This window comes from Camellia sinensis, chromosome 7 (assembly GCF_055761805.1).
Source record: "Camellia sinensis isolate YWXY chromosome 7, ASM5576180v1, whole genome shotgun sequence".
NCBI lineage: Eukaryota > Viridiplantae > Streptophyta > Magnoliopsida > Ericales > Theaceae > Camellia > Camellia sinensis.
Genome location: NC_138967.1, coordinates 55,558,247 through 55,586,246, shown reverse-complemented (window position 1 = coordinate 55,586,246; position 28,000 = coordinate 55,558,247). Strand labels below are relative to the sequence as shown.

General features: G+C 38.0%; 1 protein-coding gene across 2 annotated transcripts; it reads right to left on the bottom strand.

The window, feature by feature from the left end:
• Window positions 1–6,626: 6,626 nt before the first annotated feature.
• On the bottom strand, window positions 6,627–26,725 carry LOC114273240 (monothiol glutaredoxin-S15, mitochondrial). 2 transcript variants are annotated; one of them, XM_028215013.2, is made up of 6 exons: window positions 26,440–26,725; window positions 11,850–11,984; window positions 11,611–11,710; window positions 10,328–10,394; window positions 7,042–7,120; window positions 6,627–6,970 (listed from the first exon to the last, which is right to left on the bottom strand). In XM_028215013.2, the coding sequence occupies exons 1-6, from the start codon at window positions 26,563–26,565 to the stop codon at window positions 6,917–6,919; spliced, it is 561 nt and encodes a 186-aa protein (XP_028070814.2). In that variant the 5' UTR covers window positions 26,566–26,725; the 3' UTR covers window positions 6,627–6,916. The 2 variants fall into 2 exon arrangements, with proteins under 2 accessions (XP_028070814.2, XP_082734095.1); XM_082877969.1 differs by having other exon boundaries at window positions 11,850–11,980; window positions 26,436–26,688.
• Between the last annotated feature and the right edge of the window lie 1,275 nt (window positions 26,726–28,000).

Sequence of the window (28,000 nt, the reverse complement as noted above, 5' to 3'; positions counted from 1 at the left end):
GCTTTAAAGGGAAATCAACCAGTATGCAATGGTGGTGCAAGTGGTGAAGCTTACAGTAGGACTAGTGGTTGTCTTCCACAACAATCTAACCCTTATAGTAGAGGTTGCTCCAAATATTATCGTTGTAAGGGTGATTCATGATCCACCAAGGTTGGCCTTGTGGATAAGCACACAAAATCACTGCTAAAAGCCCCAATTTTTCACTCAAAAAGAGAATAAAATTATCCGTTTAATCCTCGTTCAAATGAGGGTCTCTATTCAAGTCCAACATCCAAAGAGCCATTTCATTTACATTTAGCAAGAAAAGAATGGAATCTAAAATTCAAAATTGAACAGAGTAGACATGTTATTCATTGAAAGTGATATATAGATGAGTTTTTTTTTTTTTTAACATATATAGAGATGAGTTTCATAGTAATTTTTCACTGGATCTAGTTCATTTTTATATTATGACTTTGGAATTTGTTTTTGGCTTTTTTTTTTACTCTTGTTATAAACTAGATTTTGCCAAACTATGAAACAAGACCAGATTTTATCTTTTTGAGTTCTTATAATGATTTCTTCAAATCTTAATGTACGGAAGCAAATTTTAGCATATAATTTAATTATATATACAAGTAAATTTTCTGTGGATGTGAGCACTTGTTATTTACTCACAATTTTTTCAAATTTTTTTTTTATGAATATGTATGAAGAATCCATCATAAAAGTTTGCTTAGGAACCAAAAAGCTCATGCTGTCACTACCCATGTTGCATTCCACTTTTTGATCAATTTGACATTTTGACATTAGTTGATCTCATTTTTCATGTCAAGTAAATGGACAGAAGGTTCAAACCATGTAACTCAACTTTTGGAAAACGTCTGATGAATAAGTATTTTGAAAGTTGTGAGACCTTCATACAAAATCAAACTAAATCTAAATCAAATTTCTTATGTTCCAATCATGTAGGATCAACTACATAATCTTCTTTCACCATTTGATTTATCTCATATTAGGATTCGTATCTAATGGGGATTTTTGTGTTGATTGTTAGGTTACTTAACAATTTATAGTTGTATTCTCAGGTTGCTTGGTAGATTAAATCAGTAAAAAGGAAGATTTTAAATTTAGCATTCTTTTACATCAATTTACTTAATTAGAGGGCCAAAAAAATATTAATAATTAGTGTAACATTTAACCATAAGAACTTATCAAAGGATAGGTCCTAACATAAGTTTGTTAACCCACATTAAAAACTGTTCGGGAGATTAAAAGTCTTAAAATTATCATCTATTGTCAGATGGCTTCACCCTTATATTTAAGATGCGCAAGGGTGTCAACAGTGTGTTTAGCTGTTAGGCAAATTTTTTCTTTTTTATTCTTTTTTCAATCTTTAAAACATCATCTTTCATTCTATGCATCCAATCTCTATAAATTTGATATTTATGAAATTTATTTATCGAGATCAAACAAATAAGATTCATATTGAATAAGAAATTATGTAAAAATAAAAATAAAAAACTGAGAAATTACTCAAAACTGTGAAATTTCTCAATTCAAATCAAAACAGTGAAACTTTTCAATTGCAAAACATGAGAAATTTCTCAAAACTACTAAACTTCCACCAATTCACAATTTTTCACAGTTTGCAAGAAAAAAATGGGTCAAACACCACTCAATAAGTCTCCAATATGTCGTCCAATGCTTTGCTAACTTCATCCTATGAGTAAAGATTGTTAGATTCAAGCTTGTTCAGCTTATCAAGAACCTGTGGCGGCACATGTATGGGCTTTTCCTGGTGTTGCTCATGTAGGCTCTTGTAAGGTGTTAGTGACGAAAACTGGATGGCAATATATGATATGCATTGACTACCTCAATTTGTTTAGGACATGATGGCAAAGGTATTCAATATGCTAGTTTACCTGAAAAACACAGCTCTTCTCGATATGCACATCATGACAACATAATGTGCCAGTTGTGCAGCAGACGATAAGCATCAGCAACTACCTCAATTCATTTTAGGACAAGATGGGAAAGTTATTCAATGTGCTAGTTCATCATAACAACACAAATCTCGCAAACCTTGCAAGATTCCAATTACCGTAGACAACCAGCAAGGTTGTTAGTGACTAAGGGTTGTTTGGTGTAGGTTATCTAAGCTGCTTATATCCTTTAGTGCAACTTCTGATTACAACTTATAAGGTAGAAATAACATGAATAAGCTAAAAAAAGTTGATCATCTAGAAGTTGGGAGAATGGTACTTTTGACTTTCTGCTTTCTAATTATCAACTTTTAATTTAGAATAAACTACACCAAACAGGCCCTAAGGATTTTAATAGGTGAGGGACTATCTTTTGTCAACTTGGAATGAAGGGACCAAAACAAGGTAATACACGTTTGATTTGCATTAGCACGATATGCCAATGAGTATTTTGGTTATTTGGTTACATTCACGCGCTAAAAACTTGAGGTGAAACTTAGGCCTCGTTTGGAAACTTAACTATTTTAAATGACTTTTTAGCTATTTTTTGAGGAAAAAAAAAAAATTTAAAAAAAAAAAATTGAGTTTGGAATGATTTGTAGATTTTTTTTTTTTTTTTCTAGTTTAATAGATGATGTGAGAAAAAATAATTGATTAATGTGTAAAATGTAACATTTTGTCTTATTTTAGCTTCTTTTTTTTTTCTATATTGGCTATTTTAGCCAAAAAAGTTGTTTCCAAATAGGGCCTTAATGTTATATAAGTACATTATACAAGAACATCGTTTAAAATCCCAAAAAACACATTAAAAAATATCAATATTCACAGTTCCGTTTTTCTCCTTTAACCTCTCGCAAGATGAGTTTGAATACCACTACTAGAAAAAATGGTACCTATAAGATAAAGTGAGATACGGGCCATTCCAATTTCCATGTACCATATTGCTTTGTCATATAAAATGGCAACTTTGGCAGCCAAAGGGTGGCGAGAGCAAGACAAGAAATCAATCAATCTACTACAAATTCCTTTATTTTAATAGATATCCTCGCCCATTTTTTTTGTCCAACCTAGAATCAAATCTATGCCTTCATGTTGGGTGTCTTTTATTTCTCCTAGTTATCAAACGAAGACGTGTCTTGTTGTCTGCATCTACAACTTCTAACTCAAGAACACATTCTCCAGAGGGGGCCCTCTTCCTTAGGAGTCATTTCTGTTAGCAATGGACTGCCTTCTGAGATTGTTAGCAGTCTCGACATTCCTTTTCTTTACCAGCACGATGTCGTCAAATAAAAGGATGTCTTTTCTTGCCATTCCCCATTCTCAAACTTCTACTTGTGAGGGCCTGAGCCATGGAATTGGATAACAAAACTTTTCTTGGACATTGTTTTTCTTCTTCCTAAGCCTACGCCACGAGGTGAGACAAAAGAGAAAAAACGGGGAAGGCCTTCTTATTTTGAGGAGAGTACTAAGTAATAAAGAGCTTGCTAGTGAAGGTCTCAGAGCAAGGAGAACAGAACAATCAACAAAAGAGAAGAGAAGAGGTCCATGATCAAAGATGCGAGAAGGTGAATCAGTAATCACTCATGCCACAACTAATGCTAATGAATCCTCCTACAATAACAAGGCAAGTTAAAAAGAAGAGATACCGATCAGTCAGAGTACTTCCCTGATAGAGCAAGTATAGCACTACCTAAACTAAACATTAGAGATGTTTTTGCTCCCTTCACTTCCGTTTCAAAGTTAAGGACGAGCACCCCTACTGACCAACTCCCAACTCATGGAGATGATTGTGCCTGACATCATCATCCAAAAGCTCAAACATGCCAACAGCATTCCGTTCATTTACGCAATATTTACTCGTTTACTTGTTAGCTACTGCTGTTCCACACCCTTGCTTTCAAGGAATCTAAGGAAAGAACGTAATAAGTGGCAAACAAAGTTTACTCACTCAAAGGAAATAAAAATTGCCTCTACCGCCAAGAGAGGAAGTGAATAGTTGGCTCGAAGAGGGAAGAGATGCTCCTACTCGCTTTGCTAGAAAGTTAAGTGACTAGTTTACTGTTGAGAGGTAAAAAAAAATAATAAAAATAATAAAAAAAAAAAAAAGAGGACAGATAGGCTAAAGAGGGCTTAAGTGCTAGCTAGTGTTAAAGAGCTTGTTGGATGACAGCAGAGAGAGCAGACTAGACTAACTCCCACTTCTGTATTCCAGTTTACAGAAGGCAAATGGCTGGCTTGGTTGTCTAGTCCCACCTCTTCATCCTAAGCTCTTTTCATCCATACACAAGCATACTCTTCTCTCTAGTCAACTACCCTATCTCATTAGCGAAGCTAGAGTACATTAGTAGACTGCTTTCTTAGTTAGATAATTGTATTGATAAAAATAAATAAACTTTTCCCCCGGAAGTCTAGGTTGCTACTCTTCAAGTTAGAGAAGAACTTCCACAATTTGGGGACTGGCTTCGAGAGACCGTTTTGGTCCACACTAGAGAATTCAGTCTCTTGGGCCGGGCTCTATTGGGCAGAGGATCACCTTTCTTTACTCGACGAGCAGGAAACAAGACACACGCTTAATTAGAGAGGTGAACCAGCATCAATTCTGAACCAGAAACAAACCCTTAGTTTTCGTATGATTAGATTAGGCCATAGCTAGATGAACCAAATTGATCCAAAACATAGTCAGACTTGCATGTGTGTGATTGGGGCTTTTGATAAACGAATTAAAGATACTGATGACTTGTCATCGCCTACTTGAAAGTCCTCACAAGTACCAGAAAGTGAGATGCTCTAGACTAAATTCATGAAAAAGCGAGCCCCTCTTTGAAAGGTCCTTTGAACTAAATATGCAACCATAGCTCTCTTGTACCGCCAATACGAAAAGAACCAACTTTACTGTTGAGTGCCTACAATGGGAGTATTAGACTTCAAATCTTGAAAGAGCTTGACGGATGGATTCTTTTTTTCCCAAGAGCTAAAGCACCCAAGCAAGAAGGGGAATATTCTCTAAACCAACTTCCCTAGAAGTATAACTTCCCCAAGAAATTGACATCTGTCTTTTCCCAAAAACAAAGTGGATTTCTTCTCTAAGCAAAGCTATCCTCCCTAAGCTTTAAAAAATGGGGCTAAACTGACAAACCTACCTCTTTCTACAAGCGCTGGAACTTGAGTATTGAAGCTGAACTACTAGCTTTCTTCGGTTCCTTCTCTAGTTTAGTTGCAGGTTCAACTCCATTGAAATCTTAACTTACAGTCGTTCCTTCCTTCACTTACAAACCTAGAGGTCAAAATCATGATCCCATCCCTTCAACTATCAGTCCATTAACTAAGAAGGGGGCCTAGGACAAAAACTTCACCATCTTCCCCAGAACCCCCTACGTTGACACTTTCTAAAAAGGAAGTTGAATATCTGTTTTTCTTTGGCACCATCCCTGGTTCATACCAGGATGTGTTCAGAAGTGTATAATCATTCTTGCACAATGCAGCAAAAAAAAAATCATATTTTTTTAGGAAGAAAAGAACTCTTTCCTATTTTATATTTTTTTAGGGCAGTCGTCCTTCACTTTTTGGGGGGCTAGGAGCATATGAAGCCTTACTTCTTGGCGGGCAACAATTAATAGTTTTGCTGCAAGCCTGCAGCATGGCTATGCAGCAAACGTGCACCAGCTTGAAAGTGAGGAGTTTGGCACGTTTGAAAACATATAGGCTGAATGCTAATTTTGTCGTTGAAACCAAAGCCCAAGTAGGCCGCCGCCTAACCACAGCTCTTTTTTTTTTTTTTTTTTATTTGGACAGATAAAAAAGATTGCATTATTAAAAACTAAGAAGTTACATGTTGGCAGTACTCAACACCCCTAACATCTTCAAATAATTGGAATGAGATACAACCCGGAATAGTAGAAAAAACAGTGAAGAACCATTTTGGTTAAAACCTTCTACTGATAATATGCCTGAACACTTGTTTCCCTCATGATTGTTGTCCATAGACTATGACAATTTTTTAAGAGAATCATGCCAACCACAACTGTATTCCAAATCCAGGTTGGTTAAAAATAAAAAAAAATTAACAAACAAAATGTCTAATTCCAAAACCCTCACACATCACAAAATTAGGTTCACCTAGATGAATCATGTTCCTCGAATCCAAACTATGAATCAGATTGAACATGTTACAGAAGAGCAAGAGTAAACCACAATATTTTATACGCTCAGGACACATACATCAATTTTGTGCTGTAACATTGTCAAACTTGACCCTCATATATGAACCTAGGTCACAATTTGACTAGACAAACCCTTCATCTAGTAAATCAAAATCTACTTAAAATCAAGTTTCTAGACCTTTCAAACATTGAAGGAACCACCACGACTTGAGCAACCAGGTTAGTTGCCATAACACCTGCAGAAAGAGGACTGTCTTACCAATACCCACACCATACAAGCTTACTACAGAATGTATTCAGGAGGCACCTACCAGCTTGCAAGAGTAAAGCACAAAAACAAAAGACAAAAAAAGGAAATAATTTGGAGGGAAATAAAATAAAAAGAACAAGAACTGAGGAGCCTCAAAATACATGCATGATGTCTTTATATGCTTGAATAGACAAGTTGATATGATTCTTGCTATTGTCTCACCAGAAGATTGCAATATGAACACTGATACCATGTTGAATTATTGGCCATCAACTCATCTAAAAGCTTAGAGAGAGGGCTAACTTATTTTATCCTCAATGGTCCAACTATTCACAAAGTTTTCTAGACAGACTCACATTCAAAATTTTGGTAGCCAAGAACATTAAACATCAAAGGAATGGGATCCGTACTTTAACTAAACATTATTGGATCACGTCAACAAACATTCAAAGCTGAACATGCTTATATCCCATAATTCTTCATCATCAAAGATAACTATATTCCTTGGTGACTCTACATGTTCAGTAATGATAAACTTGCTCTTAATTCTCCTGGTTGGCTGCAATATCTTTAAGCATTTCCTTCAACTCGCCAGTCTACATGACAGACCAAACCATTAAAGCAATGTATACCAGGCTAAAGAATAACAATTTTGGTATGAGAATACCTGGTGCATGTTGAGAATGATGTCTGATCCTCCAACAAACTCCCCCTTGATGAATATCTGTGGAAACGTGGGCCAGTTGCTGCAATGAAAGACCATGGGACAAATTGAAACAATTACAAACTAGACATTTTTTTATCAACATTTTGGACCAAAATGGTTGATTAGGTAAAGACCAACAGCAACTCCATTTGCAAATGTTGTTTCTCAGTAATTTGCATCAATTAATCAGGAGTCATGACAACTGAGCTTAATAGCTTATTCTCACAAATGATCCCAACAACGTGTGCAACGGACACACAGGCAACCTTGCGGATATATATATGACGCAACCACATCCTGAAAAATTCAATCAAGATTTGGCCATATATATAAAACAACAAATGAAGTACCATTTAAAAAAGAAGGGCAAATTACAACAACCTCCCCTAACTATTGCCCAAATAACAACAGGCCCAATAGTATGGAGAAATGAGACCGGCATCCCCTAATGCACCTCAAAAGTTAACTCCGTTAATAGAAAATGTGAAGTGATAAAAATGCCCTCTCTAGGGGTGTAATTTTGGCCCGGCCCGAGTCGGCCTGCCGTCAGGCCTGTCAAGCTCCCACCAAAAATCGGGCCAAGCCACTTGTGCAAAATCTAGGCCTAGTGGGTAATCAGGTCAGGGGCGGGCTTGACTTTTTTAGTTTAAAAAAAAAAAAAAAAAAAACAAAAATAGCTTAAAAATTAAGTTAGGTGTCGGGCGGGTCAAGCCTCAGATTGGGTCAATGGGCCTTGGGCTAGGCCGGGCCAAAAAACCCATGGCCCATGCCCTACCCTCAGGGGATATGGCAAGGCCTGGTCTGGCCTTAGGCCGACAAGCCATTCTTACACCCTACCTCTCTCTATCTTTCTCACCTTCCTCCACCACACTCCTCTACCCCAAGCCTCTTATTAAAGCATAGCCCTCTCCACCCTATCTCACCCTCCAATTCTCCCCTATAACAATCCAACACCGACCACTGCCACCACACACAAAGAACAACAAAACCAAAAATCAATACAATACACAACAAAATCAAAACAATACAAAACATAATCAAGCCAAAAAAAAAAAAATCCATAAGTCAAGAAATCAAGGAAGAAAAACATATACCAAACGTGTTCAATTGATAAAGGTAAGGGGGGCTTTGGAGTTAGAAGGTGTTGGATGATGGCGCTAGGGTTGGGGTCGCAGCTAGGATTGCGCTGGAGGCGGCATTGGAGGGCCATGGAAGACAATAGGGTTTGACATGGAGGCCATTGGTGATCATCATCAGCATGAACCTAGAGCCAAGCTATATATCTCTCGTTTGTATCTGGGCGAGAAGGTTGGGTGGCAAGCACATTAAGGTGAGAGGTTGGTGGCAGCACGATGGAATTGAGGGAAGGAAAGGCGTGGTGTTTGGGGAGCTGAGGCAGCGGCATGAGGGAAAGGATCGTTGGGGGCAGTGGGGTGGGGTGGGAGGTAGCCGTGGCAGGGGAAGGGGGAACGCAAAAAGAGGGGAAATAGATGGGGAAGAAGAGTAAAGTGACTAAAAGTAAACTGGTAAAGGTTAAAGAGTTGACCCATTTCTTGAAGGGTAAAAATAGAAAATTTAATCCAAAAATTATCGACACCATAATATTCCATCCATCTCTCTTTCTTGACACCTAACAGCAAGGCACTCAATGATATGCCTACTCAAATGTTAGGGGAGTCAATGTCATTGTCCTATGCTAATGGGATCAGTATCTATGAAGCAGTGACACTTCAAAATAGGTGTCGTGGTTGTGTCCATTTTTTTTAGGGTACACAATAGGGGTGCGTGTAAACATGGCGAGAGACACGTTAGACATGGTGGGACACAATTTGGGACACGACAAGTCTTTTTTTAATTTTTCAAAGCTAATTTCTAGGGTCATATTACAATATTTGGAAACAAAAGGATTGGTTTTTTAAAAAAAATAAAAATCATATGAAATCATCGGCCATGTAACACACATCTAAAACACATTTGTGAAGTGGAGAAACAACCTTCTAACAATCCTTGGAGCCTAATGCAGCACAGATTTAGGGGTTGTTTGGAAAGTGCTAAACTAGTATGCTTTTTGACTTTTTACGAAAAAATGTGAAATGTGGGTTGGGGTTGAAGTGATGTACCAAAGAGGTGATGTGACCCAAATAAGAGGTGATGTGATCTAAATAAGATAATTGTTTAGCACATGCCAAACAAAGCCTTAGTCGCTGGTTAATTAAAATTTAGTTTTTTTAAGTCAAATTAGTGTTTGTTTTTATTAATTTTAGTTGTTTCTGAATGTAATATTTACATACATAGCAAATAAAATATTTTTTTTACGTATACCCCCATTGTATCCATGTCCTGAATTTTTTGAAATTATCATGTCCCATGGCCTGTGTCCATATTTCCAAGGCAATTGTAATTTGGGCAATTGTTAGGGAAGGTCCGTGTAATTTCCCAAAAGATAAACATATACCTTCATCAATAAGGCAACAAGGAAACTTACTATAAAAGTAAACTGTTGAAATGGAAATAAATTTGATAAATGAAAAACTGCCTGAACAAGTGTTCACCGACTTTTGAAAATATTCTGGCATGGCCATGTATCCTTTAGACACTGTTGGATGGAGCATTCAATTAGATAAATTGTAACCTCACTTGAAATAACTGCTACTCAAATACATCATTAGGAAATTCATTTTAAGTTCCACTCCATGTTAATTTTAGACTAAATATACTCTATTTTTATGATATCATGTTCTTAAAACAAGTTCTTTGCCTACTTTTTCTTTTTTTACATGGATCCCCTGAGGTATCTACAAGGGAGGTCCTTGTAATTGTCAGATCCCTCAGGAGAGGTCCATGTAATTTGCCCAAAAGATAAGGAAACAACAAGAAACATTAAGTCTCACATTAAAAAATTATTCACTGACATCAGCTACTTTTATTGCAAGGGGGCAATTGAAAAGATGTAATCTATGCACTAGCTCAGTCCTTAAAACATCAAGAAAACAAAATGCAAAAACAGGACATGCAATCATACACCTTGAAAAACTTATACAATTTTACAACCATTGCCCCTGATGCAAACTCATATCTCCCAATAAACAATAATGTCAATTATTACAGTAATTTGAGTTCATCCTGTATTATTAAGAATTGCCAATAGGAGGGTCCTTTATATCTGACAAGCAGGCTCTTGCTGCTCTTTAGATGTATAACAATGCCAAATGGATGTTCTAAAGAATGATGTCAAGTACTACGTTACCTGAATGATTTGACAGCATTCTTAAGCTCAGGGTTTTCCAATATGTTTCTGGCACTCAAAGGAACATCTGAAAAAAGCATATCAACAGTAAGAATGCCACAAACAACTTAAAGTAGTCAAGTCAGCAAGGTGCAAGGCCGAGCTCAAAGTTCAAAAAGTACGGCACTAAATAAAATTCCAGCCACAAAATTAGCTCCAGTCAGCTCCTCTCTTAGAGCTTCCATTGTCTCGTCTTCTTGTACTTCCCTAAGACAACTTAAGCCAACTACATGGTCATCTCTCACAATTATTCTTTTTCTTTTTAAAAACAAAAACAAAAATGCTCTTTAATTTGTCATTTTGACATAGTTGACTAAACACCCAAAAGCAAGTTTTGGGTGGAGATATATCAAGAAGCACGGACACTTCTAAAGAGGTGGTGTACAACGACACGACAATGACACTAGTCAGACACATCCAAACGTGTCCAACTATTTTTAAATTTTTTCAAAACTTGGACACGATTCAGACACTTGTAAAACACATGTCTATTGTTTAAACACATAAAACACATTATAAGTTTGAATAAAATAACTTGGAATCCAACAATAAAAAATAAAAATAAAAATAAAAACAAAGTAAATTCATACCTATTCTCATCTTTTTTAGACTTTAAAAACTATTATCTCTGAATTGATTATTCACATATATGACATATACTAATGGTTTATTCTTATATATGCCATACAATAAATATATAAAATCATATATTTTGCATGTGTCCCCCACATGATGTGTCCTTTATTTTTTTGAAAAATTATGTGTTAGTGTGTCGATGTTGTGTCCGTCTCGTGCCACATGCCCGTTTCTATACTTCTTAGAAGGTATGTGTTCAAGTGTCAAATTGATCTAATATTCATATCCAAGGATACCAGGACAAGGCTAGAGGTCATATTTATAAAATATTTCTTTTATCTCTTATGATAAAATGAAGTTTACAAACTAACATAATGGGAGTATTGTGCGTAGTAAACCTGACTACTTATCCATACTTGATGGGTGCATCTCTAAATAAGCATGTTGGTCACATATCATATACGCTATACCCTTACTCAAGTGTTCAGTGTCTAACACAGATACTTCAAAAATTTAGAAGAGGCCACCTACCATACCAAATAGTCACATATAGACCACATAAAAAAGCATAAATTATTCAAGCTCATATAAATATATGGTTGCTCAAGCCTCAACTGAACCAGGGAATGTATGAATATTGTTGTAAAACGAAGCAACAGAACACGTACTATATTCTTTCAACACTCTCACTGCTAATGAGCTGAATCCACACCGAGGAAGATCAGGCACTCCTTTCATGTAAATCATCACAGGGTTGTCATTGACATCCTGCCATAAAAGCCAAAAGCTATCAATAAAAAAGACTAGAAAACAAGACTAAAACTTTAATCTGGATAATTAGAGAGAGAGAGAGAAAAAGCTTAAGACTCAATTTCTAATGTGAAAGGTACAGATGACTGCTGTCAACCTGCTTAACAATGTCCTTCAAAGAAAGGTCAGAATCCTGAAGCTTATTAGTGGGCATGAAGTCCTCATGTGTGTCAGGATCATTTGGCACAGTAGTTGAGAATCGGATCCCATGGTGGTTAAAGGATCCAGCTGCCTACCAACAATTAAAGCAAAAATATTAGCAAATCATTTCTATGATCAATCATTAAGAACGATTTGTTCTAAACATGAGACCAGACCACACGCTGCTTAAAATTTCAAGAAAGCCTTTTTTTGGTCAATTTTTCTGAGTGTAGTTTAACAATTAAAGCATATTTTGTTTGCAGTTTATGATTAAGGATCCAAGAAATCTAGAACCAGATGGTTTTGAACATCTTAAAAATTAAGTGGTTTCTTTGCTGCAGGAAGAGTGCATGGAACAGTCTCCTACATAAGTGATTCTCTTAGCCAGTCCAAAATTATTGTGCAGCAGCGGCAGAGTGCTACAGTCCTAATGCAAAAAATTAACATCGAATGATTGATAAGTTGGTAAGGGTGACTACAGTCCTAAGATTTTAAGGTTTGTTGGGGTGACTAAAGGGTAAGGGTAAGAAATGAAAGGAAAGGATTTTGGTGCCTGTTTTGGGTGATGTGTACAGTACCCTGCTAAATTTTGACTCTTTTGTGTGCAATAATTGTAGAATGATAAAGGGCTGACCTGAGATGGTTTGAAGGGTTTATTGAGATAAAATAAAGTTCAATCAAGATTTAGAAAGAAGGTTCAATCAGATCTGGTTAAGGGGGTATTAGAGGCTAAAAGTGTAAAAAGATTTAAGAAAAATGAGGAAAACAAAATTCTAGGCACCACACCTCGATACCATATTGCAATTTGCATCACATGATCACACAATACCAAAAGAGTTACAAAAACCTCCACAAAATTCTCCAAAGCGCATTCTCCATTGAATAGGAGCATTACAAGGCTTCCTATACACTTTAGAGCTAAGTAGCACAAACACAAACATGCAACACGACACTGACAAGCCGACATGTTTTATTTTCAAATAATGCAAGACATGACACACTTTGGACACGTTAAGATTTTTTTATTTTTTTTAATTTATTACATGTCATATATATGAATAATTTATTCGACGATAATGAAAAATATGTAACATAGCACTTATTACATTAAAAAGTTATATATTTCATAACTTAAACATTAAGATATCATTTACATAATAATTACATTTTAAAGAATGCAAAATAAATATAGAACATTGAAATACACATGATGTATTCATCTAATAAATGTTTCAAGAAGCGTTGCCGAAATGTCCGCAAAAGTGTCAGTAAGGTATCCGATATTATGAATTTTATATTTTTAATTAAGACACACTGTAAACATGCTGTAGAAGTGTCAAAAACACTTTTAGAAGTGTATGGAGTGTGTCAGTCGGACACGACACCCTTCCTCCCAAGAAGTTTATGTACTTCTTAGCTTGAGAGAACTAATTTACTTGGACTACTAAATAGGCAACAATACTTTTAACAAAACCTATTTAAACCCAACTAAAACATATATTTGAAAACCTAATAATATAACTTGACCATATTATGACCCATAGGCTACAGCCTATGTTCATAATTTTTGCAAATTACCAAAATACCTTTAATCTACCAAAAAAATATAAAAAACTAATCCGTAGTGTATTTAACATAAAATAAACATAAACAAGACTTTATTAAGATAAAAAAAAATACTATGCATTGCTCCTATAGGAACTAACATAAAGCATTCCAATTTCTTATTTAACTTACTTCTTCTTCTTGTGGACGGCATCCATTTCCATAGATGCAATTTTCTAAATTCTAAGCTGACACATGAGTAGGCTAGAATATGTAAATGTGGTTGATCTTGCAGTAGCACAATCTATTATTACAAAATCTGTTTCATTTATATTCCTATGTTTCTAAAGAATTAGATTACCCAAACTCAAAACAAACAATGTTTCAGATGCAAACAAATTTAAACTTGCATGAATCTCACTTCAATAATCACGTGTAAAGGAGGAAAACGTGGTTTATGGCTTTCATGAACAGAAAGATCAAATAGCAAGCATGACAAATCTGATCACGTTCATTTATCTGACAAAGCAACAATATTAAGAAAACTTCCCATAACCTAGTGAACCTTTTATGTGTATGAACATATGAAACCATGGTTAAGGAACATATGACATAATGATCTAGGCAAGAAACACTGAATAACTTTTCATGTGAAGAACTTAATGTCTCACAACTTAAACTAGTAATTCACTATGAAACAAAAAATGCAACTAGCAAGGATTAAGTAATAATTATTGAATGACCATAAGAATATTATCATTTTGAATTTCTTGAAATTGCTTTAGAATTTGGAAAGACAATGTATAAAGAAGTTCAAAGTTGTAAGAGGCTCTAACTAGAAATAAGAAGTGAATTTGAAAGCAATGGTCAAAAGGCATGCATAGATGTTATTTTTTATCAACAATGCCATGGAGCCACAAAAAAAAATAAAAAAACAAAAATAAAATAAAAAAAGGCCCAAAAAGTGACCAGAAAGTGAAGTGTGCGGGCTAAATTCATTCCAGTTGAGGCCCACCTCATACTAAAAATTTGAATTACACCATACAATTCATTCTCTAATCATTTTCCAGGCTATTTTTTTCTGTCTCCATCAGTGTTGTTAATACCGTTCCGTACCAGAAGGTACCGCCCGAAATGTGCCGTTCAGGAAGAAAAACGGGACACAGCTACTCTAACTCCGTATTGGCTATGTTCTCGGCTTGTACTGGACAGTTTCAGTCATTGCGGATAATATCAGCCGGAAACCTTCATCTTGTGGGATACACCAGTACACAATCTGAAAAAAAAAATTAGAGATTTTGATACAAAAACAATGTTGTTGAGGGCTGGACTGGTAGCCATGAGTGACAACAATGGCAGGTTAATAATGGAGGAGGGTGCTCTATGATATGGGACTTCTTTTTCTTCCGTAGCAGATCTTGAGCTTCTTCTTGGCTTTTACAACTTTGATAGCCAGAACAAATTCGACATCTTATTGTGGGTTTGCTTTACTTCACCTCTTACCCTTTTTCATACAGTTAACTCTCTCTACGTTCCTCTCAATTCCTTTCTCTTCGATTTTATGTCCTAGATCTAAGTTTGATTGGGGGTATCTTTGTTTTGCTTGTACTGATATTTATGTATGTCAGATGTTCAATAAAATGCCACTAACATTGGCTGGCTTTTACTACAACATTTTTGTTAAGTTTTTTTTTACTCTTCTGGGAATGCATGGTGGCTTGGTGGTTGGTGCTCATACAATGCCACTAACAGTGGCTGGTTGTCATCCATCCATGCTATAATTAACCTTTGTTTTTAAAGGAGAGCTTATGTAGGAACCCACATTCTATGTCTTCGTCATGTTCATGAGCATCTGTATGATTATGGCTTGTTGAGCTTGCATGTGAGTGAAATCCATGCCTTGTTTGAAACCTTGTGATTTGTCTAAGTGTTGTATGCTTGTCTTGTTCCTTCCTTGATGTGAAACTTAGGTCACGCCTAGCCTGAGTTAATGTAGCCGATGTTATTCCAAGCCTAGGTTACGTTATGCCTAGATCATTCCAAGCCGAGGTCATCCTCAGTCTAGAAGTGTCTTGGAACCCCTTGTTGACCTCCGTCCTTGCCTTGACACATTAGCCGAGATGTTACCTTGCACCCAAGTGATCTCGTCCTGGAGTGGTATGACCTAGACCGAGGTGTGGCGCATCTAGGCCAAGATGTGGCACAGCTTAGTCAAGTGTTGTCCTTCCTAGCCGAGGTCATTGTCACCTTAGTTGCCGAAGTCCTTTTGTTAGCCGATGTCACCCCTTGCCGGAGTGCCATTCCGTGTAGCTTGATAGATACGCCTTGTTACTAGCCGATGTCATTGCCTCGTCAGAGAGCCCATACCGCTTTACTTGTTGAACACCCTTCCACCATGCCTTGTCTGGTCTGTCAGCCACCTTTTCAGGAGAAACCAACCAGTCGCCGCCACGTGTCTCAGCAGAGGGTTAACCCCAGAACCGGGTAAAGAAAACTATCATTTGGTATCATAACCTTGCCTTGTAGAGAGAGAAACTCTAGGAGGAAGAAGGAGTTTTAGAGTGAGAAAGTAAGTCTTCAAGCTTGATTCCTTGAGATCAAACCGTTAGATTCGTGTTTTAAGGTTAGATTCTTGACCTGCTCATGATGTTCCTTATGTTCATGTTATTGCATTGCATGATCGGATATGATTTGTAAGCCATGCATCGTCTTGAAATTCGGTTTTAGGAAGAGAAAATGGCATTCATGTGTTCTTCAAGAAAAGTCATGTTTTGATCCGAAAGCTTTTTGCCTAGACTCATGTTTTGTGTTTGTTCTTGCATGATTTTCAACTATGGGTACCCAGGTCCATGTTTTCGAACTCGTAGCATGAAAATCCCAGATTTTGTGATGTCAGGTGGTGATTGAACATTCATACTCATGTTTTTCATACTCATGTTCTTCATGATTCATCAGCAGAGGGAAACCCGGATTTTCCCCGATCTCTTGTCCTTAAATGTGGCCCTCGGGAACACACCTCGGCGAGAAGGTGTGGAACCTCGGCCTAGACCTGGTTGGTGCCCAGCATGTTTTTCCGAAATCATTTGTGTACATAAGAGACTTGTTTGAAGGTGCATTCAATAGGCTTTGCCATGTGTTTGTAGGATTTGGGCTTGTCTCGACCCCGACGTGTGAAGAACTAGGTGAGTGGTATTTTTAATAAAGCTATATTATACCTGTTTTGATAAATCTCGTTTTTGCTTGGTTTTGACAGAAAGTATTTGATTTCGGCATGAATGACTATCCCTATTTGTATAACAAACACTATCTTGTTTTGATGACATGTCTTGAAAGTCCTTAGTTGCAGGGGACTATAATGCAACTGCACTCTTGTCTTGAAAGTCCTTAGTTGCAGGGGACTATAATGCAACTGCACTCTTGTCTTGAAAGTCCTTAGTTGCAGGGGACTATAATGCAACTGCACTCTTGTCTTGATATGTCATCGCCCCTTGTAATATGTAGATGTTATTAACATTCCAGGAACTTGAAAGGCCGGCAATGAACTTGATTTTTCCCCTTGATTGTAAAGTATGCTATGTATTGTTTTGAAAGAAATCTTGGATATCAATCATGCAAAACCTTTATTTCTAATATCATTCACTGAGTATCCAAGCTCACCCTCTCTATATATATGTAGGTGATGAGCAAGAAGGCCATGAGGCCTAGACGTGTAGCCGATGTGTTTTTGGGTGCATTGCCGACATGTTTTGGATTAACATTTTGTACCATCTTGAAGATTATGCTTCTTAGCTTATATTTCATGTGCACTTGTATATGTCGGCTTGAGAAGCCTTTTGGTCAAGATGTATTTTGTATCTCATTTCCTTATTGTATCTAAGTTGTAAGACTTTGTACAAATGTATGTCATTTCATTAGACTTAAGCACGGCTCTCATGGACTATCTAAATTCTGTATATGTATATATGTTGCTTCCGCACTCATAAGCCCCATATTTATACTCTGATTGTGTGTGATTCTTGTAAGTCGGCCTTCGGTAATCTCGGATTACTGGCCATCACGGCACCAAACTACTAGGGGCGGTTTGGGGGCGTGACAGAATGGTATCAGAGCCCTAGATCCTTATAGTACGTTAATCACCCACCTTGAGTCCTAAAGAGCATAGGATTTTCCTTAGAATGATGTTAGGATTGCATCATACTACTTGCTACTTGACTACGTGTGCATCATTTCGGTATAGACATTTGTTACTTGTATACGTATCATCTGTTCAGTAATTTTAAAGTCTCATCTTGCATTCTCCTAGCATCATGAGGAGAGGTAGACCTCCAGTTGGCCGAGATCGTTCAGAGGATAGATTGGAGAGATTGGAAAGGTTAGTCGAAGGCTTGGTTCGTGAGCAGAGACAACCTAGGCCACAGGATACTGGTACGACTTCCACGCAGGCCGAACGGACGAATGGCCGTTATACAGCTCCATCCCCTCCAGTGCCACAAGTGCCACTACAGCAGGCTTTGTATGGGAACGACACGATAACCCTAATCAGAGAGTTCAAGAAAATGAAACCGCCGAGATTTCAAGGAGGTATAGAACCAATGAAAGCCGAGGCATGGGTTTTAGAGATGGAGAAGTTGTTTGAGATCTTCCCCAGTACAGACGCCCAGAAGGTATCTCTGGCAGCATTCACATTAGACGACGATGCTCGTAGGTGGTGGATGATGGTCCGAGAAAGCAATCCGGGTTTGACTTGGGCCAAATTTTTGGAGCTATTCTACAACAAGCATTTCCCCCTTAGCGTCCGAGACCGAAAGACCACAGAGTTCCAGAATCTGATGCAAGGGAACAAGACAGTCGCAGAATACGATCGTGCCTTTACTGAACTGGCGAGATATGCGCCTCATATGGTTGACGACGAATATCGAAAGGCGAGGAAGTTCGAAAGTGGGTTGCGTGGACCGATACAAGATCGGGTCAATATGCTCAATATGCCGACGTACGCCGGAGTATTGGACAAGGCCATCCTGGCTGAAGCTAACTTGAACCGATACCAGAGTTCAGGTGAGGGTCAGAGGAAGAGACAGAATTATGATAATCGCCGAGTTCCGTTCAATGCCAAGAAGAGAATGAGCACAGACAGTTCCAGCAACTCAAATCAGGAAGGTAACGCCAAGCCGGTGTGCGCGAGTTGTGGAAAGCTACATTTCGGGGTTTGTCGTTGGGCAACAGGAGCTTGCTATGAGTGCGGCGAGATAGGTCATCGTGTGAAGGACTGCCCGAAGGCAGGGACTGACGGCGGAAAGAGGAATGGAAGCACCTCGGGCCCGGCACAGAACAACAACGTCGGGAGAATACAGGCAAGGCAAGTCAGAGTTTTTGCATTGGTACCCGGAGACGCCCAGAATGCCGAGGCGGTAGTGTCAGGTACCCTTTCAATTTGTTCTCAAGATGCATACGTATTGATTGATTCGGGTTCTACGCATTCATTTGTGTCCACTATATTCGCCGAGAAGTTGAATAGAGAATTAAAACCCCTTGATTACGTGTTATCTGTATCTACTCCATCTGGGAGAAATATGATTGTTACATCCATTTATAAGGCGTGTATTGTTATGATTGAGAGTGTAGAGTTGTTAGTTGATTTGATGCCATTAAGCATGACCCACTTCGATGTCATATTGGGAATGGATTGGTTAGTAGCGAACCATGCATCCATTAATTGTGTTACTAAGAGCGTCACATTGAAGACCCCAAGTCAAGCTGAGGTCATATTCCAAGGTAAAGGAGTAGTACCCCCACCTTACTTAATCTCATCCATGAAGGCCTACAAGTTGATCCAAAAAGGATGTCAGGGTTATTTGTGCAGTATACTAAGTGATTTGAATGGAAGTGTTGAGTTAGCCGACATACCCGTTGTTGAGGAATTCCCCGATGTCTTTCCGAGTGAGTTGCCTGGCCACCTTGTCGATAGGGAAATAGAGTTTACTGTGGACATCCTGTCAGGAACACAACCCATCTCCAAAACACCTTACAGAATGGCCCCAGCCGAACTTAGAGAACTAAAATCGCAATTACAAGAATTGTTGGATAAGGGATTTGTTAGGCCGAGCACTTCACCGTGGGGAGCACCCGTACTATTTGTTAAGAAAAAGGATGGCACACTTCGTCTTTGCATTGACTACAGAGAACTTAATAAGGTGACCATTAAGAACAAGTACCCATTGCCTAGAATCGATGATTTGCTTGATCAACTACGCGGAGCACGAGTCTTTTCCAAGATTGACCTCAGGTCAGGCTACCACCAGTTGAAGGTTAAAGCCGAGGACATCGAGAAAACTGCTTTTCGGACAAGATATGGCCACTACGAATTTTTGGTAATGCCCTTTGGAGTAACCAATGCCCCAGCAGCATTCATGGACTTGATGAACAGAGTCTTTAAGCCGTACCTAGATGAGTTTGTCATTATTTTTATCGACGACATATTGATCTATTCCGGGAATACAAGCGAGCACGAGAATCATCTGAGACTTGCCCTGCAAACCTTGAGAGATAAGAAGTTGTACGCCAAGTTGAGTAAGTGCGAGTTTTGGCTTTCCAGCATTTCATTTCTAGGGCATGTGATTAATGAAGATGGTATATCGGTTGACCCCAATAAGATTGAAGCCATTGTGAATTGGCCGACGCCGACCAACGTGTCCGAGGTTCGTAGTTTTCTGGGTTTGGCAGGTTATTACAGAAAGTTTGTGAAGGATTTCTCGAGGATTGCAGTGCCATTGACACAACTAACTAAGAAGGGAGCAGCTTATGAATGGACCAATGAAAGAGAATCAGCCTTCCAGGAGCTGAAGACGAGGTTGGTTACAGCACCAGTTCTCGTACTACCATCGGCTAATAAGGAATTTCAGATTTACAGTGATGCTTCACATAAGGGTTTGGGTTGCGTGTTAATGCAGGAAGGTAAAGTCATAGCGTACGCGTCTCGTCAGTTGAAGCCCAACGAAAAGAATTATCCTACCCATGATCTGGAGCTAGCTGCCGTGGTTTTTGCCTTGAAGATATGGCGTCATTACTTGTATGGAACATCTTGCCAAGTTTTCACCGACCACAAGAGTCTGAAGTACTTGTTCACTCAGAAGGAGTTAAATATGAGGCAGAGAAGATGGCTCGAACTACTGAAGGATTATGACATGCAGATTCAGTATCACCCAGGTAAGGCAAATTCCGTAGCCGACGCATTGAGCAGGAAGTTAGTTGGAAGTTTGGCGTGCTTCACAGCGGTTTCGGTGGAACCGACCATTATTGAGGAAGCGAAGACCAGGCAGAGGGAGGATAAATTCCTCAAGAAGGTAATTGATGAATTCGTCACCAAGCCGAGGCCGGGATACACCATGGAGAATCAAGTGCTTAAGTTTGAAGGAAGATTGTGCGTGGCCGACATACCAGAGTTGAAAAGGAAGATTTTGCAAGAGGCCCATAGTTCCAAGTTTGCCATTCATCCAGGGAGCACCAAGATGTATCAGGACGTAAAGCGGACTTTTTGGTGGCCAAACATGAAAAGAGAAATAGCCGAGTTTGTATTTCAGTGTCTGTGTTGTCAGCAAGTGAAGGCAGAACACCAGAGACCGGCAGGACTTCTTCAACCCTTGTCAATTCCTGAGTGGAAATGGGAGCACATCTCCATGGATTTCGTAGTGGGTTTGCCGAGGACGCAAAGAGGTATGGATTCCATTTGGGTTATAGTCGACAGGTTTACTAAGTCAGCTCACTTCTTGCCTGTCAAGACTACATTCAATGCCGACCGACTTGCCGAATTGTACATGAATGAGATCGTTAGGCTTCATGGTGTGCCGATGTCCATTGTGTCAGACCGAGATCCGAAGTTCGTTTCTAGATTTTGGCAGAGTCTACAAGGAGCCTTGGGAACTGAATTGAGATTTAGCACAGCCTTTCACCCCCAGACCGATGGGCAGACAGAAAGAACGATTCAGACACTCGAAGACATGCTCAGACTATGCGTGTTGGACTTCCAGGGAAGTTGGGAATCGCATTTGCCATTAGTAGAGTTCGCGTACAACAACAGTTATCAAGCCAGCATAGGCATGGCGCCGTATGAAGCTTTGTATGGAAGGGAGTGCAGGTCGCCGATATGTTGGGCTGAAGTAGGAGACAAAGCTCTAATTGGCCCCGAGTTGGTTCAAATGACAACTAAAAAGATCAAACTCATTCAGCAGAGGATTAAAACCGCACAGAGTCGACAGAAGTGTTATGCCGACCAAAGAAGGAGGGAGTTAGAATTTGAAATTGGGGATCATGTATTTTTGAAGGTCTCGCCGATGACAGGAGTTTCGAGATTTGGGAAGAAGGGTAAACTTGCACCCCGATATATTGGGCCGTTTGAAATTCTTGAGAGAGTTAACACCGTTGCTTACAGACTCGCTTTGCCGCCAGATTTGAGCCAAGTCCACAGCGTGTTCCATGTTTCAATGCTGAGAAAATATATCCGAGACCCACTGCATGTAATAGATTGCTCCGGGGTTATAGTTAATGAAGACCTGGGCTACGAAGAGAAGCCGATGAGAATTATCGACAGACAAGTGAGACAGTTGAGAAACAAGTCGATATCAATGGTGAAAATCGAATGGGAGAAACATTATGGCGAGGAGGCCACATGGGAAAAGGAAGGGGAGATGAAAATCCGTTACCCAGAGTTATTCGTAGGACAAGGTAACTTAAGTTTGGGGACCAAACTTCTTTAAGGAGGGTAGACTGTAGGAACCCACATTCTATGTCTTCGTCATGTTCATGAGCATCTGTATGATTATGGCTTGTTGAGCTTGCATGTGAGTGAAATCCATGCCTTGTTTGAAGCCTTGTGATTTGTCTAAGTGTTGTATGCTTGTCTTGTTCCTTCCTTGATGTGAAACTTAGGTCACGCCTAGCCTGAGTTATGTTAGCCGATGTTATTCCAAGCCTAGGTTACGTTATGCCTAGATCATTCCAAGCCGAGGTCATCCTCAGTCTAGAAGTGTCTTGGAACCCCTTGTTGACCTCCGTCCTTGCCTTGACACATTAGCCGAGATGTTACCTTGCACCCAAGTGATCTCGTCCTGGAGTGGTATGACCTAGACCGAGGTGTGGCGCATCTAGGCCAAGATGTGGCACAGCTTAGTCAAGTGTTGTCCTTCCTAGCCGAGGTCATTGTCACCTTAGTTGCCGAAGTCCTTTTGTTAGCCGATGTCACCCCTTGCCGGAGTGCCATTCCGTGTAGCTTGTTAGATACGCCTTGTTACTAGCCGATGTCATTGCCTCGTCAGAGAGCCCATACCGCTTTACTTGTTGAACACCCTTCCACCATGCCTTGTCTGGTCTGTCAGCCACCTTTTCAGGGGAAACCAACCAGTCGCCGCCACGTGTCTCAGCAGAGGGTTAACCCCAGAACCGGGTAAAGAAAACTATCATTTGGTATCATAACCTTGCCTTGTAGAGAGAGAAACTCTAGGAGGAAGAAGGAGTTTTAGAGTGAGAAAGTAAGTCTTCAAGCTTGATTCCTTGAGATCAAACCGTTAGATTCGTGTTCTAAGGTTAGATTCTTGACCTGCTCATGATATTCCTTATGTTCATGTTATTGCATTGCATGATCGGATATGATTTGTACGCCATGCATCGTCTTGAAATTCGGTTTTAGGAAGAAAAAATGGCATTCATGTGTTCTTCAAGAAAAGTCACGTTTTGATCCGAAAGCTTTTTGCCTAGACTCATGTTTTGTGTTTGTTCTTGCATAATTTTCAACTATGGGTACCCAGGTCCATGTTTTCGAACTCGTAGCATGAAAATCCCAGATTTTGTGATGTCAGGTGGTGATTGAACATTCATACTCCTCATGTTTTTCATACTCATGTTCTTCATGATTCATCAGTAGAGGGAAACCCGGATTTTCCCCGATCTCTTGTCCTTAAATGTGGCCCTCGGGAACACACCTCGGCGAGAAGGTGTGGAACCTCGGCCTAGACCTGGTTGGTGCCCAGCATGTTTTTCCGAAATCATTTGTGTACATAAGAGACTTATTTGAAGGTGCATTCAATAGGCTTTGCCATGTGTTTATAGGATTTGGGCTTGTCTCGACCCCGACGTGTGAAGAACTAGGTGAGTGGTATTTTTAATAAAGCTATATTATACCTGTTTTGATAAATCTCGTTTTTGCTTGGTTTTGACAGAGAGTATTTGATTTCGGCATGAATGACTATCCCTATTTGTATAACAAACACTATCTTGTTTTGATGACATGTCTTGAAAGTCCTTAGTTGCAGGGGACTATAATGCAACTGCACTCTTGTCTTGAAAGTCCTTAGTTGCAGGGGACTATAATGCAACTGCACTCTTGTCTTGATATGTCATCGCCCCTTGTAATATGTAGATGTTATTAACATTCCAGGAACTTGAAAGGCCGGCAATGAACTTGATTTTTCCCCTTGATTGTAAAGTATGATATGTATTGTTTTGAAAGAAATCTTGGATATCAATCATGCAAAACCTTTATTTCTAATATCATTCACTGAGTATCCAAGCTCACCCTCTCTATATATATGTAGGTGATGAGCAAGAAGGCCATGAGGCCTAGACGTGTAGCCGATGTGTTTTTGGGTGCATTGCCGACGTGTTTTGGATTAACATTTTGTACCATCTTGAAGATTATGCTTCTTAGCTTATATTTCATGTGCACTTGTATATGTCGGCTTGAGAAGCCTTTTGGTCAAAATGTATTTTGTATCTCATTTCCTTATTGTATCTAAGTTGTAAGACTTTGTACAAATGTATGTCATTTCATTGGACTTAAGCACGGCTCTCATGGACTATCTAAATTCTGTATATGTATATATGTTGCTTCCGCACTCGTAAGCCCCATATTTATACTCTGATTGTATGTGATTCTTGTAAGTCGGCCTTCGGTAATCTCGGATTACTGGCCATCACGGCACCAAACTACTAGGGGCGATTTGGGGGCGTGACAGCTTAATTATGTTTTTCATTGTGTTTATGTCTAGACAATGGGTTTGTATTTTAAATCATTTTAAGGTATGTGGAATTTGTGTTTTAAGGAAACAACATGTAGATAAGATGAATATTACTGAGATGAGGATGCTAAGGTGAATATGTGGCAAGATTGGGAAAGACAGAATTAGGAATGAGTATATTCGAGAATGGATAGGAGTAACACCAATAGAAGATAAGTTGAAAGAGAATAGATTGAGATGGTTTGGTCATATACAACGGAGACCAACAAAGGCAATAGTGAAGAGATGTGATGTAGTGACGGTAGATGGAAGTGTTAAGGGCCGGAGTAAACCTAAATTGACGTGGGCTAGCCTAGTAAATAGATATACGAATCTCCTTAATTTGGCTAACGAAATGGCCTTTCATAAAATCGAGTGGAGAAGAAGGATTCACGTAGCTGATCCCATTTGATGGGACTTAAGGCTTAATTTGGTTTGGTTTAGTTTGGTTTGGTTTGAAATTTGTGTTTTAAGCTTTTAGCTGTTTTATGAGTCCTTTTCAAATAAAAGAACTTGTTTCTGTTATGCTATAATTATTCACTATTTGACAATATTTTTAATAAATATATTTATTTGTAGCGATAAATCTAAAACGGTATCCGAAAACACTCTGGTACCAATATGTACCGTATCAGTGAAAAAAGTGGTACCTTGTCCGGTACGGGATTAACAACTTTGGTCTCCATACCTTTTCCCTTTTCTTTCTCATTTTTTTTTTCTTTTTCTAATTTCTCCCTAAAGCAATTAAATTCCTAATAAACCTACACGCAGAAGACTAGTTTGCATCCAAGTTACCACTTGAGGCTAGTGAATCCACACTTGTAAAAATTAATTTTGTACAATTTCTTTTTATTTTCACCTTATGTTTTGATTTTAGAAGCATAAAAAAGAACGTAAATAGGGGTAGAGGCACGTGAGGACAAAGGGCTTCGATAATGCGACAGCTGCGGTTGAGACTCCGACACTGATTGAATTCAAGGATGAGAAGCAGTTCAACAAATGGTGTAATGGCGGGAACTGTGCCAAAAGCATTTATCAAGTATGAGCCACAATACTGACCCAACTAGCAACCTGAGCCTGTAGCCACATTTTCTTATTAGAGATATAAATGTAATTTTCATTTGAAGTTTCAAGTATGTACCTAATTTTTATACCTCCACTTTTTTCTTTTTCTTTTTTTAACAAAATCCATTCAATTTGTCACTTTAAATGTTTACTTATGCTAAAATCTTCTCTTATAAATTTTATATTATTTCCCCACCTCTCTCGTGTCTTTCTCTATACCTCTCTTTTTGTGTATGTACCTTATATTGTTTGCCCACTTTCTCTCTCATGTCTTTCTCCATACCTCTCTTTTTGTGTATGTATGTGCATCTTGATATAATTTTGCTCTCATTTTTTATGAAGGCATTGATTTTTAAATCACGATGATCATCCTACAAAATTAAACTAATAACAAAAAAAAAATAAGTCGACTAACTTGACCATATCTCTAATTATAACTTTGGCATCGCGCTGATTTTTAGTCCTACCACCAAATGAAAGATTATGATTATTGCTAAGGTTTGAAACTCAATGTCACCCCTTCTGAGCCAAAAACCTAGCTCCGCCACTGCCCATATACAGCAGATGCTATCTCATTTGCCAAATTTGAACTCAATTATAAGCCTATTTCACTGAAAATAACTTCAATGAACTAATCTACAATCACACAAGACATTGAATATAGAAGCAAACCTTCACGTATCTAATATGGCAATAAAAATAAAAAGCAATGAACTCATTTCAAATTTTGCCTAAAACTGAGCAGACTCAGTCACACACAAATCGCAAGTAAACAAACAAACAAACAAGGTTCACAAATCAAATCAATCATTTGAAGCATATTGATTATGACAAGAAGAACCGTAAAATGAGCTAAGAATTAACAAAACAACAGCATATATACAGACCTACCTTTGTAGCGGAATCGGAAGCAGACAAGAGAGTGACTGATGGCCGGAACGGCGACGAAGACGGCGAAGAGGAGAGGCCGGCGGCGGCGAATCGGTGGAGCTGAGCAGTGAGTCTTCTCCTCCACATGGTGCGTTTTTTTTTTTTTTTTTTTTTGTTTGGTTTTGTTTTCTTGTTTCTCAACAAATGGCGTTTGGGGGAAGGGCTCTGAAGTAGGAGTTGCGATTTTGGAGCAAACTGCGTCAGAGTCGAACGTGTTTACTTTTTTTCAATAAATTGGAGAGTTTCTGCTTTCGGAAGTGGGCTTGGGTTATTTTAGTGCCAAAAAATAACGGTGTGTTTCGTTTGAATTTTTTGAATTTAGTTTTTTAAGAATTGGTTTTTCTGTTTTTCATATTTTTTTTTGTTTTTAGCGAATATTTTTTAAATCTTAAACAATTTTTTACTTTTTTAGATTCATCTTATTTAGATGTATTTAAAAAGTAAAAAAATTATAAAAAATATTTAAAAAAATTAATAAATACATAAAAATATAACAAAATGTACTGAATTCTTGTATTTTTTATATTTTGGGTATTTAGTGAATTTTTAAAATATTGTTTTTACAATTTTTTCACTTTTTAGGTGTATTTATGTTAGATGTGTCTAAACAGTAAAAAAAATGTTTAAACTATTAAAAAAATTTAGTAAAAACAAAAAAATACAGAAAATAAAAAAGTAGAATTTTCTGAAAAGTGTTTTTTGAAAAGTGAAAACAGGCAAGGTGAGGTTTTTAAGTTTAATAAAATAAAATATCACATTTAATCGATACTTATTATATTTTTTCTCTTAAAAAAAATTAAAAAAAGTCAAAAGTTCTTCTCAAACTAGACTTTTTAACCTCAGACTAAAAAAAACAAAAACAAAAAAACAAAAAAAAAAAAAAAACCAAATAGCCAAGCCACTTCCCAAACCAAGTCCCTATTTACTTGCCGATGGGGTTGGATCGGATGGGGGTGGATTCAAAAAAATTTAAAATATTATATATTATATTAAAACAATTAAATAATTAAAAATTTGTTAAGATATTTATTAATAAATCTCATCTTATAAATAAATACTTTAATTAGTTTTAAATTTTTTAGAGAATTTCTTTTCGTTTGGCCCTATTTTTAATTTTGATAGTGTTTTGGTAGACGGTTATACCATTTTATTAATATGGTAGATATGATGTGACATTCTAATATAACATATATTAATGTGACACTCCAACATAACAGGTATGATGTAACACTCCAAAAAAAACTAAAAAAATCTTAGTGTTCCTTTCCCAAATGTAACACGTGACACTTCAACATGGTAGGTGTGATGTGATAACTAAAAATTTCTTAGTGTAGTTTTTTCAAATGTGAAAACTTAGCGGGTATAATATGATACTCCAAAATAATTAAAAAAATTCTTAGTATACTTTTTCCAAATGTGACAACATAACAAGTATGACATAACATTCTAAGAGCAGGTTTGATTGACAAGATTAGAGTATGGGATTTGGATTATTAATCCGTAGGCTCAATAATCTTGTATT